This window comes from Columba livia, chromosome 1 (genome assembly GCF_036013475.1).
Source record: "Columba livia isolate bColLiv1 breed racing homer chromosome 1, bColLiv1.pat.W.v2, whole genome shotgun sequence".
NCBI classification, from domain to species: Eukaryota; Metazoa; Chordata; class Aves; order Columbiformes; family Columbidae; genus Columba; species Columba livia.
Genome location: NC_088602.1, coordinates 29,683,120 through 29,701,776, shown reverse-complemented (window position 1 = coordinate 29,701,776; position 18,657 = coordinate 29,683,120). Strand labels below are relative to the sequence as shown.

Below are 18,657 nucleotides of genomic sequence, written 5' to 3'. Positions count from 1 at the left end.
GGCATAGGGAGGACCAGTTGCATGATGTCTGAAGATCTGTACACAGGCACACAAGGACCTGTGCTGTCTGCATATATACACATCTTTATGTTAAAGTCTATATCTGACAAAAATCTTTAAAATACACAGACCTATATGCAGATACTTCCACTACAGTTTAGTTTCATTGACCTCTTTGTGAGGCACCTAAAAAAGACCACACATTGAGCTGCAAGAACTCACAGGTTTGATCCAACACTGATTTTCAGGATGTAATGGCCAGTATCAAAGTAGATTGGCCAAAAGTGGACTATCCCTCAGCCACATCACAGGTTCCACAATACTGGGATTCTACAGTTTAGTGCATTCAACAAAACTGAAAAAGAAATATTAAAAAAAAAAAAAAAAACAAACCAAAACAAAAATAACCCCTATAACGGCAATGCTTCTTGCAGAACAGGTAATCAGAACACAGACTCCATCATCAAAGGGAATTGCTGGTGACAAGTGACAAGGAAGATTGAGAAAGTGAGGGACAAGTCCCAGATTGTCAGGTTTCACGGAAAGAACATCAAAATTCGTGTCTGTGACTTAAGGCAGTTTTAACTATTAAATATCTAGGTGCAGGCTACTGTGATGAATCTGTTGACTTGCCTGCAAAGCCACGTGCTCTCCACCAGTCAACAAGGCACCTAATGCGGGGCATTAGTGCAGGGGGAGGGTGACCAGATCAGGCTCAGTACCTCAGATCTCGTTCCTACCACTGACAAGAAAACTCCCTCGTTGGTACCACAGCACAGATGAGAAGCATTTAGGCCACTTATTAACACTAGACTGCATCCAGTTCGTTTGACGCAGTATTCAAAATTCATTAAGTTGATTTTGTTTCATGCTTAGACAGCTTGGGAATAATGAGGTCAGGGGTCATGACCAAAAAAATTAACATGAGAAATTCTCTTTCAGCCTTCTCCATACTGTATTTATTAGAACAGAAGGAGGAATGAGCAACTTCAACCTTTCCGCATTATGGGGCAGCCCTTCGCTATCCCAGCCACAAGCTCTACTCCCGTGCCCCTTTCCTCTCTGCTTGGCCTCAAGGCAGCACTCTGGGGATGCTGGAGAAGAAGAGTCACAGGAATATTTTAGGCCTGACACCCCCTTTTACCTCTCCCTCCCACAAGCCTGACAGCAAGTTCCCCTCTCCTTGCTGTTCCCAGAAGTGACTGAAATCCCCAGCGTACACGGAAATGTGCAGCCAGGCCCTCCTTTCAAAACAAAATATATATAAACAGTTAATCGGGCCTCCCCGCAAAGGTGGTTCCCCATATAAGTGCACGCGAAGATGCTTATTTCCTCCTATTCGTGCATTCCCACAGTTTAAAATAATAATACAGCATTGTTTATGGAAAAGAAGAGAGTCTGAAAATGAAAGCAGTTTCTCATCCACCGCATTTCAAATGCTGCTTAAACTCAAACATGCATTTATTGTTATTTCTACCTCAGTAAACTTTATTTGAATATTGTCCCTTGCCTCCTCTTCCCTATCTCCTGTCCCCAACCCCCCAAGGACACTTTGCTGGTGCTGGCCAACTGTCCTTATCACAAACATCCAGTAAAGAGAAAATCTGTGTGCAAGTCACCCTGTACGTTTACTTTGGCTCATATGACAAAGGCATTTGCCTTCTGCATCCTTTGGCAAAACAGCCTGAGAGACGAGTGAGACAAACACCCTCCGTTCTCCTGCTTCCCTTTACCATGTTTCTGGCTGCCACTTGCAGATGAAACCAAGGAACTATCACAGGTCTTATGTCCTCCCATGTGTTCCCTCCACCCCCACACTCACCAACCATCTCAGTCTTCCTAGGTACCCAGTAGTATAAAATAAATTAAAATTAAATGAATTGAAATATTAAAGGGTATTTCTCATCCTCCAGTCTTTTGAAAAGCATAAAAGCCAGGATTGATTCTACTATTTAATGCATTGTAAGCAACAGAAACATCAAAACTTGGCCAGCACTTTTCATTTTGGATAAAACGCTATCCCAACATTCAGAAGAACTGGCAGAAAACCTTGTTTGTTACTTGACAAACCCAGATGTTTATGCTCTGCAGAAGAAAAATCCTTGCACACAAATTTTGAAATAGCAAGATAAAAATTAGACAGAGGAAATGGATATTAAAAAGTGCAAAATATCATTTAAAAATCCCTTAAAAACCAACACAAAACAAAGCAAGAAGTTAAAACAACTACAAATGCCAAATCATTGAAGAATCTCTTCCCAAAAACCAGAAATGAGCACAGGTTCAAACACAGTATTTGCAAAGTCCTCAGTATTGATTAACAGGTTAAAAAAATATATATACACCTATGTGTGTATTTGCAAGGGGTTGTTTCTATGCTAGATCAGAGGCAAACAGGAGGTTCACATCAGGACACAAAGACAGGCATGCAGAAATGTGCCTGTAGTTTTCCTCAAGGCACACACTAGGTCTCAAAAGAGGTTTCCTGACACCAGCTAACACCCACACATAAAATGGCACCTATGAGGCTGTGTAGTAACTCAGAAACACCATCTGCAAGAGGATCACAGAAGCAATCACCTCCAAAAATACTGAAACAAGGTGTCTGGGATTCCCAGGAGCTGCCTCTCCTACGTGCTTCTGCCTTTAGAGAAATCTCAATGAAATAATGAAAATGCATCTGTCCCGGCACCCATATGGGAGCATGAAAGAACCGGCCGCGATTACAGACACTTGCACCAAAGGAGACCTCCTTGCTTTTAAGGGGAGGTGTACACCAACCCTGTTTGCTCTACCCGTCTCACATATATCTTTACAGTGCCTATGTAAAAAATATGTAAATAATGAAAAGAGGAAATCAGAACAATTCTTTCCTTCTGCCGTTCTGCACAGAAAAGTTGTAACTCAAAATGCGAAGCAGAGACAGGACCTAGTCTAAAAGTGAAGAATCCCTACAGAAAGCAGTGTTATGAAGCTCATTTAAACAACACAGGACAGGAGACCATTGACCAAGAAGCAGCAGTAGGTGGAGAGAGCTTTAAAGGAAGCGCCAGAGCTGGACGGAAAACATTCACATCTGACAGCTCTCTAAACCTGACCTAAGAGGAGTAGCAACTGAAACTGTTGGTGTGCATGAGTGTGGCATCTGAAGCCCAGCTCCCAGCTTGAGGGTTTCAGAGCAAACCCACTGGCGTGAGGACAAATCCTTGCTGCCCCAGGCGGGAGCTGGAGCACTTATACCTGCCCCAGGGCAAAGCAGGGCTTGAGGGCAGTGGGAGGGGGCAGATCCAGCTCCCCACCCTGTCTGCCTCCATCCAGAAGGAAGGAGATTATCCACCAGGAACAAGCCCTGGGGCTGGACTAACTTTTTGGGAAAGCATGGAGGTGGAGTAGGGCAGGGAGACTGTGTTGGATTGGGAGGAACCGGTCTTGAGCACTGTTTTGGCACACAGCTCTTGGCATTACAGCTTCCAGAGCTTGGCGGTGGGTCCAGTGGGAAAGGTGGTTGTTGTTCATGACCTGTGTGGTTGGTGAGGTAAAACTTCTCCATCAAGGGCTGCCCTCAGAGGCCTGGCATCAGGCTGCCCCACTATCCCCCAAAATGGGCTATTATTTTGGGATCCTCCCATCCAGGAGTGCAAAGGCCAAGGGTTTAATGCAGCAGTGAGGGGACACAGAATAAAAGTAAGGAAATCAACTGAACTGGGAAAAAACCCCAAAGAACAACAACAAGAAAAAAACCCACAGCACTGGGTGAGACCTTCCCATATAGCACATGGTGACCAGCATCCTGATAATGGAGGCAACCCCATGGCTGTAAATTCACCAAGGTTTGTACCCTCCTCAACTGTGCACCCTGGCTGCTAGCCAGGTCACCATGCTCCCTCCACCCCTGTGCTCCATGGTCACCTCGTGAGGTGGCTTGTCACGGAGAAAGCCACCCCTCTCCCTGCTCACCCCTTCCCAAGAGGTGCAGCCACCTCTCAAACACCAGTGTAAAGCTCCCAGGCCATGCTGGGTGCACCCTGCGGCTCCCCAAGCATCACCCACACTGAGATCCAGCACGGCTGCTGCTCCTCGTGGGCTGGCACTGCCCTGCCACCCTCCTTCCCCTGGCCTGCAGGGATCCCAGCTTTCACATCCTGAAATTCAAGCCCAGCCTCCTCACCACAACGCTGAGCGGGCCCATCCCGTTGAGCTCCTTGCCCTCTGCCTCTCCCCATCTGCTCATCCACGAATGCTGGACCTCACTGAACCTCTCGCCTGGTGACTCCAAAGGTTTTGGGCTGCTCTGATCCCCATATCCCCACTATGGCCCTCTCACTTTCAAGCACACAACTGCCAAAGAATTCCCTTATCTGTGTGGCTGTTTTAGCTTTCCTGCTTCATTCTTTCACAACTTGCTGATTCATGGCTTTGGACTCAGGCAGGCAGTAACACACAACTGAAAAGCCACATTCTACTAATTAAATACTTGAGATGCTTTCTCAGTTTATTATAGGCAGCCAGTGAACAACAACACAAGGGCAGAGCAGCCTCAGGAACATCAAAGGTCCTGAGTCTTCAATTTTGTACCTATAACAGCAGCACTTCTGACTGGGCAGAAATATAACCCTCATCCTCCTTCACAAATTTCAGTGCAACTTGTCCATCCATCTTATTAGCACATATTGTTTGGATGTACTGTATCTTAACTGGTTGTTCATCCTTCCCTCTTGCCCCAAATCAGCAAATGCCAGTAGCTACTATTTTCATTGTAACACACTTTGTTATTTTTCAAAGAGCTCCTCAGTCTTAAAGAAGGGAAAACCCACCCTCTCCACCTGGAAATCGAGATTCAATGAAAGTATTACTTTAAAGCAGCCTTTATAGTGCTTTTGTTTTCAAAATACAAAGTAAGTTCCCCTAATTCTTCAGCCAAGGGACTGCTATTCACCATCTGGGAACAGGTTTCTCCAACAGTACAGGCAATGGGGAAAGATTTTGGGAGTTGCAGATGGCCTTATTGAAATGATTCCTACACACGCTGGGGTTAACAAACCTTAGAGACCCCAACAGGTACTTTTAAATTAAAAGAAGCTATGTAAACCACATTGGGTTTAGTGGGAAAGGGGAAAGCTTTGTTGTAAACGTATTGTTTCTAATTTTGAGTTAAAATAAAGCAAAACACTTGGCAGTGTTCTTCACGGCTCCAGTACAAGCAACACGTAAATCCCAGTGAACTGGGTACAGAAAAGAGATCCTTTGGTAGAACCAAGTCATTTATGTCATGATTGATCTCTAGCAAACATTTATAATATAAGAAGTAAATCAAAGCCAGAAAAGCCTTCAGGTATATTTGTTTTGTCCTGGCTGTAATTTCATTCCAGTCTGGCACTTTTTAAGCCATCTTAAGCGTACGTTCTGAGAGTTTATTTTCCTTAAATATACACAATATTCACTGATCCAACTACATTGCTATAATTTACATACCTTTTAAATAGCAAAAACTCTTTTTAAAATAATAAACATCATCATGTTTTTATCAGCATCGATCTTTCTAAGCCTCTTCTCCACAACAGTTAATCTCCAAAAATACCAGTTACACACAACACTAAATTTAAAAAAAAAGTTGCCACAGATGTATTGCCAAGAACTTTCACTAACATCCACTTGGTAGTTACAAATAAACTACTTACCTACAATTAGGGCCTTCTACTGTTTCTGTGATTTCTACTATTACAGAGAATAACCTGGTATGGGCTGCTGTCAAACTGTTCAAGCAATTGCAGTTCAAAAGGAAAAATATTAATACGTTTCCCTACTAAGAATCACCATTCTGTGTTATTAGAGATGGAGCTGAAAAAATCCCCATCAGTTACTACAGCATAACTCGTCATTTACATCTGCTTTCAAAGAGGACTTTGCATTTGTGTGCTGCTTGTTCTGGGGCAGGCAACCACAGTTAGGTAAAGAAGGTTTAACCTCCTTTAATTTGCAACCTGCATCCAACACGCATTGCTTTAAATTCTCCAGTTCAGAAACCCCTCTTCCCTCCCAACACACACACCAGCTCACTGACCTTTCTTTCAACTGTATTGACTCCTGGGATTCTCATGGAGTAACTCTGCAAAAGTTTCTCTTCTCTCTGCAAGTTACCGCTTGCTTTTAACGGAGATCCTGTCTTGTGCTTTTCACCAATAATCAGTAGTTCAGGCACATCGTGAGCTGCCTGCCGCTTACGAATAGACACCAGGGTTATGTTTTTGTTGTTTAAAGTCGCTAAGCAGGACAGCTCCTTTTTCATTTTATTGTCCGATTTTCTCTCCATTATCTTTCTGGGCTTTAAATATTGCAACGCCAAAGGAAAGCTTCATGAGAGTGGCTATTTGCTGTTTTATCAGCCACACTTCTTTCAGCTACATTTACAATGGCCTGAAGAGCTCTGCCCATCTAATCAACATGCTCATTAGGCATTCATCACGAAATCCCTGCTGTAACCTGTGATCTTTGTGTACGCTGCTCGCTGCACTCGGCTACCTGCTTTTCCTGCCAGTTTAAATGTTTCCCACCAATTGCCATCCCCGCGCTGGCCGGGCTCCCTTCCACGCCGCTAATCTTTGCACTCGGCGTTGCAGCAAGCTCGGCTCAGCCCAGCCAAGGCCGCCTTTCACAAGCAAGTCAAACATGACCTGTGTGCAGCAGCCAGTGCATAATTAACCCAGCCAGCCCAGCATTAGCTCCTTGTGGCCATGTGCATAATCACAGCTCCTGCAAAGGGCAATGCCGTCCCACTTCTTTCTTCTGCGAAATTGCCGGGGATTTCTTGTTTAAAATGTGGTCCCCTCTAACTTTGAAAACGTGCCTATGATTATATAATTAGATAAGGTTCCTACACTGAAGGTCTTTCACTCATTTAGGGCATGAGAACATTCATTCTTTGTTTCAAGAAGGGGAAAAAAAAGTATAAACAGTACACTACACATTTTTAAAATGCACATCTTTACGTTCACCAAGCTTTACTACAAAACAAACAAAGCAAATTCAACCAGCAATTAGTGCCAGAAAGTAAAGAAAAAAAAATATATTACCTTTCCCAAACTCAGTTCCCCTTAAATCCTCTGGGTAGCTACAGGAACATCTAATTTAGACAGCCACACAAGTGATGGGTACCATCACTACAAGTGCCTTGAGCCAAACCTGGGTAGATTTAGATGGGATTGTCCACAGCAAATTCACAGCTCTGACCTCCCTTGGTGAGGGGGACCTGAAGCTCCCTAAACCCGTGGCAGTGCGGTCCACTTCTGAAGACACCCTGAACAGGGACACCTAAAGCATGGCCATGCAGGGAATTTATATAATATAGCTGATGTGTCATCAGTTCACACCCTCCCTGGCTATGCAGTGACCTCACTCACAGGTAAGCCTTAAAATACTTGCTTTATATTTAATAGGGAGCTCTTGGTCTTGTTGGAAAAAGTCACCAAATTTAATCCCATGCAGAGGTTGGCACACAGGGCCAAGATCTCAGCTTATCTGTCACACCACGAAAACCTGAGAAACAGATGCCACTCCACCTGCCTGGCGGGACAAATTCAGATTCTTTTGACTTTCAAAAGCAGAGGTACAATCCCTCACATTGTTGCCACAAAGACAGTAGACTAGAAAGCCACCATACAGGACACTGGCATCCTGCCTTGTCCTCCTGTCATAACCTCTCCACAAGGATGAAACTTCCACTCTGCTCACACCATCTAGTTCTTGACTCCAGAGTTAAGAACCATCTTTGGACAAAGAAAGTCTTCTGCCAGTGAAGCAAAACTCAAAATACTGTTGTAGCACTATTTTGTATCATTGTCTTAATGTAAAAGACCAGTGATAATATTAAACTTTAAAAACAAAAAAGGGTTCCTTCAAAAATATTTTGAGAAATGGCCCTTCTAAAGACTATTACTACAAACAGGAATGCATCTGTGCTTGTTCTGTATTTATGAATAAAACTGATTAAAAACTTACCTGAATTCAGATGGACTACTTATCTGAAAAACTGTGTTAAAGGTGAAATATTTTCAGGAATTACTGATTTTAACTGTTTTTGAAACAAGCAGCTAAAAATTTTGCAATCTGACTTAAGTGAAGACATTTCATTACAATGTCTTTAAATACTAACACTACATCTCCATACTGAAGATACATATATATTTAAAATTTGGTTTTGTCTTCCTAAACCAAAATAAATCTAATCTCAAATCAAAGATATTAAAAAAATCAGCTCTGTGTCCTAATGTCAAATAATGGACATTTCATATTCTAGAATGTCTTAGGGAGCACAAATTCCAGTTTCTGGCCACCTCTAAAGTATATGCTTGGTCTACTCACCTCAAACAGTATCTTTGCTAGTATAAATATCCCAAACTCTACCTAGCATGTTTCTACAAGTAACTAATATTTATGAAATTATTCTATGATAAAACATACTGTAAAAACGAGTTGGGTTTTTTGTTTCTTCATTTCAGGTTCACCAGTAAAGCTCAACTTAGGCTGACAGAATAAAGAGATGTTTAATAAGTATCTTCTCTCTGATTCCCCTCACTCATCCTTTTTTCCCCCAACTTCTGAGAAACTCTAACATAAAAATCTGTTTGTTTCTAAAAGCAGTGAAGTTCTTATTTAGTGTCCTATAGTCCTCTGCCTTTGGCAGCATCCTGAATACTGATTTGGAGGTAGAGAAGAAACACACGAGGTTGTACTTTGAACACCTTCCATTTACAAGGTATTTACCCACATTAAAAAGAATTATTTGGCTGGAAAAAGGCTGGAAAAAAAAAAAGTTCTTCAGATGAGAGAGGCATAAGATAACTGCTTTAAAACACCTGGTTTAGCTGCAGGTTCAAGCAGAGCTATAAGGCAATAGCAAATGAAACCCGTGCAGCTGAGTTACAAGCACCAGCTCTTGGAAGATTAAGTACCACTCACAAAGCAGAAACCGCTGAGCATCTCATGAAACAAACAACAATTTCCATTTACCTTAATACACCAGACAAAAGCTCAGAGGTCCTGGCCCATCCCAACCACTCCACAAGTCTCTTGTGGTTCGGGGCAGCTCAGGCAGGGATCCGATGTCGGCATCTCAAGGGTGGCAATGTCTGAAGCAGCTGCTTGGGTTCACCGCTGCCATCGCCTGCTGCTGAACTCCCGCAGTCTGCTCCTCCTCTCCAAATTGTTTTCCCCATTCTGGCTCAATTAATTGCCCCTTTAGGGTTAATGCTAATCGTGTTAGCTGCAAATTGGGGGCGAGCATTTCGGTTAAGGTTGAAATAAGAAAGGCAATGTTGCCCGCCTCATCTGATAACAGTATCGTGCCCTGGTTCAAGGCCAGATTTTGCACAGCTTTGGAGTTTCAAAAGGAAGAATCACACAAGTTTGGTAGCGTGAGATTTAGATGGCAAATAGAAAATATTCTTACTGCCTTCACAGCTCTCTGCTAGCGTCAGGCAGAGACATTGGCATCTCCATGTCAGAAAATGCAGAACATCCCAAGAAAATGAAATCCCTTTGACTTCAAGCCTCAAGAGCTGATAAAATAAGAGCTTTCCCCTTTACATCACCTGTTATTATTGGAGAACATGCTAAACACACAAGAACTACGTGTCTTCAGGCAAATTATGCTTCCTGAGTGCATTCATCCGTGGCTTTATAGGATGATTTGGCCCACGACTAATCTCTCTGGCTCCTTGTCCAAAGAAAGAACCTGAAAATAGTCCTAACAATGCCTTGAAAAAAGAGAAGCTTGGGCTCAGGGAAAAAAAAAGGGGGCCTGGAGGTAAGGGGATCATATTGCCTTAATCTGACAGACAGAGAAGAGGAACCAGTTCAGATCTGTGAGCAACATGTCAGTGCAAAGAGGGATGCATTAGTACTAATACAGCACTCCAGAAATCCAGTCTGCCTTTGAATGTTAATCATTTTCCTACTTTCCTCAGACAGAATTTTAAGCCACCAAAATACAATCCACCCTGAGGCACACAATGTTATGAGGCTTAAACCCAAGCAATTTCACATTTGACAGTATCACAGTATCACAGTATGTTTGGGATTGGAAGGGACCTCAAAAGATCATCTAGTCCAATCCCCCTGCTGGAGCAGGAACGCCTAGGTGAGGTCACACAGGAACATGTCCAGGCGGATTTTGAATGTCTCCAGAGTAGGAGACTCCACAACCTCCCTGGGCAGCCTGTTCCAGTGCTCTGGCACCCTTACTGAGAAGAAGTTTCTTCTCAAATTTAAGTGGAAAAGACAGTATTCTGAGTCCTTTTTAATTTGTCTTCAGGATGCAGTCAGCTAAAATGTTTGAACTTTTTCCCTGTCATAATAGACTGACTTTGGTTTTTACACATATGATGCAGGAACTGGAGCTTTAAGGAAGAAAAAAAAAAAAAAAAGCACAGCATTGCAAAGCTCTTACATCACAAATAACAGTGCTGGTAATTCACAGTTATCAGCAAATTGTTAACAACATTGCTTGGGGGAGGAGCCCAGGAAACACCCAGCCCTTGTGTGAAACAAGTATTTCTGCCCTGTCAGTGTCCTCTTTAAGGGAAAAGAAAGGTAGTTAGTAAATATACGCACTTTTTCTTCAAGCAAAATCCCTGTGCTTGCTCAGCAGTCATTTTTCAGTCCTACTAAGCAGCACAAGCCTCACATTTCCCCCATGCAATCAGCTGCAGCTGAAAGTTCAGTGGAAGCTTGGTCAGGTTCACGGTACATAACTACGTCCTTGACTTCTCCAAACTCACTGACACACTTGTTACAGAACATTTTTTAAAAGCCCATACCCTTTTAGCATTGAAGAGGTGACAAAACTCCCTCTTTACCTACATTCGCTCCTAGTTTTTAATCAAGAAAACAGAAAGAAAACTCTTTGGCCACAGTCCTAAGAAAACTGGCAGCCATCAGATACACAAGTGTTTCTACAGTATGAATGGTACACAATATCTTTCAACAGATGAAGAAGTACAATCATAAGTAACATTATTTCTCACGCTATAAGAAAAAAAGAAACTATACATAACTGTGAAATACAAAGAAGACAATTCCTACCTGCCATGAATAAAATTGCTTTTGAGTTGATGGCCTCATTTCAGATCAAATCAGCTTCAGTTTTTCAGGAATAAGACTCAATCTTCTCTAAATATCTTTTAAAAGTTTGCTTGCTCTAAACAAGCAAAACTCAATAGAGTTTTCTTTTGTAACAGGGGCCCAAAACACGTGCTGTTTTTTTTCATTCCACAGCTCCTAATACGACTGCAAATTGTGTGGACTTGGTACTTTGTCTGCTGTTAGCAGTGTTGATTTCATTATGATAATTTCTGTTATCTGTCTATTTATACTGCAGGAATTTGTTTTCAAGTGCCTGGAAACTACCATGTTGATGGTATTACCACAGGAAAAGGCACACCTTTTGGGTCAGGGTTTAAGTGCAAAGAACAATTTCAATCTGCATGAATGAATTCGAGTCCGGATTTCCAGAAGCGTTCAGTGGCCTAGCAGGGGAAGAAGGCCGGAAGAACTTGCTGGGCAATGCCACAACAAAACAAGTATTTTCGCTTCTGTGTTTCCCACTTAATTTTCTGACATACACGCTTTGCTTTTGCTCAGAGCTGGTTTTGGCTTGTGAAGTCTGAGCAAAAGCTTTTTTGAATTCATACAGAGAAAAAGGATTCACATTTAATCCATTTTAACTGCGAATGAGTAATATTACAAAAGTAACTACTTTTAAAGGGTATTTTGAGAAGACAGAAAAACCTGTTGCTTGTGAACTACACCAGTCATTGCTAAAGATCATAGCTTTTGCCACCTACATTTGCTATCCACATTTAGAAAAAAGACTCGAATTCTTAATTCCATTTTTGTTTTGTGAATACTTCATACAGAAGTGGGAGATCACGAGGATCTCGTCCCTCTTTCCCTTCTTTTCGTCCCTTTTGCTCATGGCCGACATTAGGAGAGGACCTTGCGAGTCATCCCTGCAAACTGAGGCCTAGTGACAGACTGAATCCAGCTCTGGTTGGCTGCAGAAACCAGTCCAGGACTTCGGGTGCCGGCTCTGCAGTTGCTGAGACTTTCAAGATTGGTTTTGTATATTTTGTATTATTTTCTCTATTCTTATTAGTAGCATTAGTAAAACATTTTTAATTTTTCCAACGCTCTTCTCTCTGTCCTTTTCCTCCTGATCGCCTGTCCTTAATGGGAAGGGGGGAGAGGGAGGGGCAAAAAGGGAGAAGTGGGGGGGAGAAGGGGTTAACAATACATCTGCCATGGTTTTATTGTCACCCCGCAATCTAAACCCTTGACAATTCCACAGTATTTGTTGTAGGGGTTTAAACATATCTTTTATAATTGTTTTGAATAAAGTGGTAAGTCTCTGAATAGTGATTTAAGAAAATGGGAAGACTGATATTTTTTTTCCCAAAGTAAGCAGCCATTTACCTTGTAGCAGGCAAACTAATAGCAAACCCTAAGATGCTCTGCCAAATCCACAATTAAATCTTCCCCTATACCGATCAGGAATGTAAGCCTATGATGTCTTAAGTGACCTCTGTATGTAACAGATATTCTCCAAACTGTCCCCAGCAGTAGAGTCCACACCGCTTAGATTTACTGTTAGCTCCTTGCCAGCGCTTGCTTCAAATAATTCTTGTGGTCACGTTTGACAGGCAGAGCAAAATATTTCACTTTGATGAGACACCTGACATTATGTAACTAACATAAAGCGCATCGTATTTGTAAAGCATGCAAAAAAAAAAAAACGACCAAAGAAAAAGAAATGGACTGTAACTCTGATTTAAGCCTGTATTTCTGGTTCTACAGCCAGTGTGTAATCCCAAGTCAAACTGCCCAGCCTCTGAAGGAAAGGTTATTTCATTCTATTTCATTTATATACACCACAATCACCTTCATGTCAAGAAAAAAACCAGAGGAAACAGCATCTTGTGTTTACATTGCAGATGCCACGTCTAAAACACAAACATACTTTCTTTGTTAGGACAGGACAGATATGTAAAGGCAAGTCCAAATTCAGTTTATCTTAACGGTAGTTTCTGGCTGTATTATCCTGGCAAAAACCACCTCTATATAGAAAGAGAGGAGTTTCATCGATTCCCACATCACTAAGATTGTTTGATAGCAGCAGCCCTCACCACAGCATCTGGGCTTCTCCAGCATAATGTCCTGAGCAGAGTCCTGTCTGCTTTCTTTGCGTTCCAGGCAAAATTCTGCTTGGACAGTAGTTTCCACTTTCTACATCATATGTTTCGTTATTTTATTCCTCCTTTTCCCCCTCTCCCTGTGGATTTATTGCAGTTACTGAGTAGAAAAAGGCATGAGGGTTTTGGGGCCCTCTCTGTGATCTGACCCTCGCAGAGGGTAATCTCTTGGGTGACCCTATAGCCACAGGGGCTCAGAAGCAGCCCAGCCAGGCTGGCACAAATGCCCTCCCCATGTGTCCTCTATCACTTGCCCTCGCTGCCAAGACAAGGCTCCAGTCCTCCTGTGAGTGCACAAACCAGGGCACTGCTCACACACCACGACCTCGGCATCACCATACTCACGGTGACAGGAGGGTCCGGTCATCCAGCCGCAGGGGCCTCCCTAAATTTTGGATTCTTCCCGATCTGGAGATGAATGAAGCTCTGCCAGCTCTCTGTCTGTTTCCCTCCACCACAGCAGGCAGAAGTCCCCTCTGATGGGGACACTGCAGGCGCAGTGGGCAGAGGCTTTGCTGTTCCCAGTTGGCAGAGGTCCAAACTGCAATGTATGTGAGCCGTTGTTTAGCTAATGTATTTTTCTACAAAAATCCAGTTAATTATTTGCTCTTCAGGGCTGGAACTATTACAGCACTGCCCTGTCCAGGCCTAATATCTCACATGAACTTACAGTCAACTCTCAAGCAAGAGCCACGGGCAGGAAGGTACCAGGTCCTATCAGTGGACAAAACACGCTTCCAAGTGACCCTGAAAATACATGGTGCTTGCCTGAATAGAGCCATAGTGATTCAGTGCAGAGGCTTATAGAAACTGAGGGGAGAAATAAAAAATAAAGATGAAAACATATTTGCTGCTATTTTTTTTTCCTGCTGGAATGAATACCTGATAATAATTCCCTTTCACACTGAGTAAAACCCGCAGCCTATAACAAGTCATGGGGAAGAATTCAGGTGGAAATGTCAGAACTAAAGTGGCAGTCAGGGATGAATGTATCAACACAAGAAACTCTACTACTAATTTACACATTCTCTTCGATATAAACAGATGCTTTGAAAAACATCTAAAGGAAATGGCAATACAGCGTAAACCGCTTTCTGTTTGCAAGTATTTTTATCTGAAACATTTAACACCTGGATTGAAATATGCAGTTAAAATCCTGCTTTCAAATACAGATGGGTTTTCTCAGGTTGTTTTCTGTGGCATGCATACTGACTCATCACGACTCAGACTCACTGTAAAAACAGTGTTTGTTTATTGCATGAGCACACAGAGGAAACTGGGGACATATGACTCCCAAAGAAAGAGTTCATAGGAGCCTGCAGTTGGGAGAAAAGGGAAACACAGGAAAGCATTCCAACAGTGAAACCGAGGGTTTTTTCAGCTCTCGACAATCCTGTCATTTCCAGAGCTCATCTCAGTCTGTTCTCCAGACAAAGAATGTTTCTTCCAAGGACCCATTTAGTCAAAACCGATGCATTCCGCAGCTCAGTATAAAAGAAGGTAACCATCCTGAGAGTTGCTGAGCAACCTTCTGAGATTTATTAACTGCCCTCAATTCCCGGGAAGCAGAGATGCTAATCCATGGAAATTCAGGCTCAATTCATCTATTATTCCCTCCTGGTACCTCTGCTTGTTGAAAGAAAAGGTAGTGCGGCAGGGAACTACTTTTAGCAGCCTTAGTTCCCCTCCCAGAAGAGAATCTTTGATTGAATCTACCCCATGGGAAAATCAACAACCTTTCAAGCTTTCTTCGTCCACAGAATAGAAATAAGTCGGAGGAGGTGACAAGGCACAGTGCCTGCATCTCTCATGTCTGAACTGGCCAAACAGTCTCCTCCAATAACTGTAACTCCCTTCTGTCCTGCTCCACAGCCAGTTTCTGGCTCCTTTCTCTTTTGTTGATCAGTGCCAAGAAGCCAGACGTGAGCACAGAATGCAAATCCTGCCTCGTCCTGGCTTCATGTGAAACATGTGAAACAATTTGGATTTTCATCCAAACAGCATTCTGCCTTGCTCCCTGAAACAGGCAAAGAGAAGCATGCACAAACACATGTGCACAAATGCACCCTGAACAAATTACTGCAGGGTGCTGTTTTGTTCAATATGTGAACCCTTTAAAGTCTGATGATGGACGTGCCTATCTCGGTAAAAATTTCACACTGTGAAGTTCTGCAGCTTCCCAAGCATTTTCATAGTTGATTTAAACAAAATGTTAAGATACTACTAGGAAGGAAGCGGTCCTTCATCATCCCCATCATGTCCTGATTAGGCACAGATGGCCATAAGGACACTAGTATCTGCATAAGGGAGAAGAAAAAGCAAAAAGGGTTTGAGTCTGCTATCACAGCCACTCAAAAACAGTCCTCAGCCCCTCTACAATCCCAAACTCATAGCTGAAAAAGCTGGGACTTAAGGTGAGTCTACACGCTATTCTGCAAGCACAGCGATGTTTTCAGTAGGGCTACATCAATTGCCATCCCATTTCTGCCCATGCTCTGTGTTGCTTGAATATATTTCCTTCACCCACCTTAAAAAATGGCAAACATACTGACTTTTCCTGCTGATGACTTTTTAGGAGAACTAACAGAAGAGCTAAAACACTGGCACAATCTACAGGATTAAACTCCAACAGTGCAACTGATTTTTTTTCCTAGAGGGCCCTTGCCCAACTAGGACAATTTGTATGAAAATAATCTTCAGGTAATCAAAAGCTATGGCTTCAACCTGCTTAAGTTGCCTGGTGATACAAATAAACGTGGCTTGTCGGAGCTCTTGCAAAAATTCTGTGTAGATCCAAGCTGCTTAATTCTTCATTGCTTCTGCCAAATAAAAGGGCAGCTTTTGCTCACATATACGTGGTACGAGCACCCACACCCTAGAGCATCCAGCTCGAAAGTAAAGAGGACAGTTAAAAAATGTAGCAGAATTGCTAGTACTTAGCAACTTTAATATTACAAATCAGTAAAAACAACCCTATAGTGTTTTGTCCTAGACATATTAGTGCCACAGTTTATTTCCAGTACTTGTTTTTTGCTTCACAAATATTTAGTACTCAACTGCTGCAACTTTCTTTCTGCCTCCTGAAGAACAAATGTACTGTAACATCTAACAGCCTATCACAAGACACATTCAAAAAGAAAAAACTTACTGTGTATATGAATGATCTAAGATTCCTTCTGCTAAAAACAGTCCCAGGCATTTTGGTAGCTAAGACAGCAGCCCTGAATGAGAGACGCAGTGCTACACAGTGCAGTTTCTGAAAGAAAGTAACAAACTGTACAAGAAAGTATAAAAGACCACATGACTGTCATATGAATACCCTTACACAATATTAATCCAGTTTATTTGTGTTATTACTTGCCAGTGGCTTTATTTTCCCAATTTACTCACTTGTATGTGGAGTACTCAGCAAGAACGAGCGCTACAAATATATACTTTAAAACTGTCTCAAATGCCTTGAAGGCTTGTGCACCACACACAGTGAGTGAGTGGATCCTGCTATTTGCTCTGAATACCACTCCTTTCAGAAGACCTGTTTGCAGGGATTTTCCTTAAGAGTAAGGACCTTAATAAAGAAAGTAATTAGAACAGGACAAGAATGCTTACAAAGGCAGCAAAACATCAAAAACCTGGTGCATCTCTGCGAAAGCCAAAACAAAGGCGGCTTCATGACAAGGCTGGTTTGATTTCACCGGCATGTCAGCCACGTGGAATTTATACAGAAAGTTTTTAATAGTGTTCTCACTGCTGGTGTAGGAACACCATAGAGAACTCAGCGCTGCTCTTGCTGAAATTATTGCCAATACCCTAAACGCATACATACAATATTGTCTGCTACATATGCATTGAGGTGGGGAAGTTAAGTAGTGACAACTCAGTTGGTCTGTGTTGGATGTTCACACATCAAAGGTTTCCCTTGCAGCCTGTAAGGCTGTCACCAATGCAGTTTTCATATTGCTTATGTCAGGAGATAAACAGCTTGTGATTAAAATAAAAGCTAACATAAAAATTTTGAAAGTATTATTAATACATCAGTTTTTTTAATTACCACTAGATGGACTACAGAAAAAAAAATACTAAAATGATTAAGAGATCAGAGCACCTCTGCTCTGAGGAAAGCTCAGAGAGATGCAACTGCTCGACCTAGCAAAGAGAAGGCTTGGAGGGATCTTATTAATGTATATACATACCTGAAGGGAGGGTGCAAAGAGGATGGAGCCAGACTCTTTCCAGTGGTGCCCAGTGACAGGACCAGAAGCAATGGGCACAGACTGACGCACAGAAGGTTCCCTCTGAACATCAGGAAACACCTTGTCACTGTAAGGGTGACCAAACACTGGAACAGTTGCCCAGAGAGTTTGTGGAGGCTCCTTCTCTGAGATATTCAAAAGCCACCTAGACATGGCCCTGGGCAACCAGCTTTAGGTGGCCCTGCTTGAGCAGAAGAACTGGACTAGATCTCCTCCAGAGCTCCCTTCCAATCTCAACCCTTCTGTGATTCTGTGAACTATAAATTATTAGAACTGAGAAAACTGATACTCCCACCCTCACACAGATTTCTTCCTACAACAAGCAAGTGAACACTGTTTCAAAAACAAAAATAGCCTTCCATGAAAAGGAAGACTGTCTGAGGTGGCTACAAAACACAGGAAGAACTGCAGTAGGAACACAGGTCACCCCACAAAACATCTTTCTGATTGCTGAGTCAGATCTGAGGAATGTGTAGTCTGAGGACCAGGCATGAGGAAGAAATTTTTTACAATGAGGGTGGTAAAACACTGGCCCAAGTTGTCCAGAGAGGTGGTAGATGCCCCATCCCTGGAGACATCCCAGGCCAGGCTGGACGGGGCTCTGAGCAACCTGATCTAGTTTAGGATGTCCCTGCTCATTGCAGGAGGGTTGGACTAGGTGACCTTCAAAGGTCCCTTCCAACACAAACTATTCTATGATTGTATGACTCTAGGATTCTATGAATTTGTACCAGGATTGGCAGAGGTTTAAAAATTATCATTTGAACTTTTGTGACAGTTTGTGTCTGTAGCAACTCATGTAGATTTTTGGGAAAACAAACACAAAACCAAACAAACAAACAAAAAACCCCCACACATCTAAACCAGGCAGAGAGTACAAACAGATGCACCACAGCTTTTCTTCACATCCTTTTCTATCTAGTCTGGTTGTCTTGTGAAAAACTCTTATTTTCCCCTGTTTAGCATTGGTAAGGATCTGGAAAAGTCATCCGGATCCTTAATATCTATTTGTTTATGCAGATATTTTATCACAGTGTGCCTGAGCTACAACTTATAGGTCATATGCAGCCTGCAAGGACATCATGTTTCCTGGCTTACTCCACTCAAGAAAAGAGTGCAGATAGTAAGGAAAGAGCCATGAACCTTAATATAGATATAGATAC

At 42.4% G+C, this 18,657-nt stretch overlaps 1 protein-coding gene across 8 annotated transcripts in view; it reads right to left on the bottom strand.

Moving 5' to 3' along the window:
- ATP7B (ATPase copper transporting beta) overlaps positions 1-18,657 on the bottom strand; it is a 46,334-nt gene that overhangs the window by 25,144 nt on the left and 2,533 nt on the right. The window contains exons 1-2 of one of the 8 annotated variants that reach the window (XM_065052656.1): positions 17,435-17,790; positions 16,393-16,500 (exon numbers count right to left, since the gene is read on the bottom strand). The exons of 1 other annotated variant lie outside the window; for it this stretch is intronic. In XM_065052656.1, the coding sequence (XP_064908728.1) occupies positions 16,393-16,500; positions 17,435-17,647 (321 nt within the window). In that variant the 5' untranslated portion in view covers positions 17,648-17,790. Of the gene's footprint in view, positions 1-6,061; positions 6,744-7,070; positions 7,211-9,006; positions 9,116-11,079; positions 11,291-16,392; positions 16,570-17,434; positions 17,791-18,657 lie in introns of those variants that run through there. 6 more of the 8 variants (XM_021286853.2, XM_065052623.1, XM_065052631.1 and 3 more) reach the window with 6 other exon arrangements.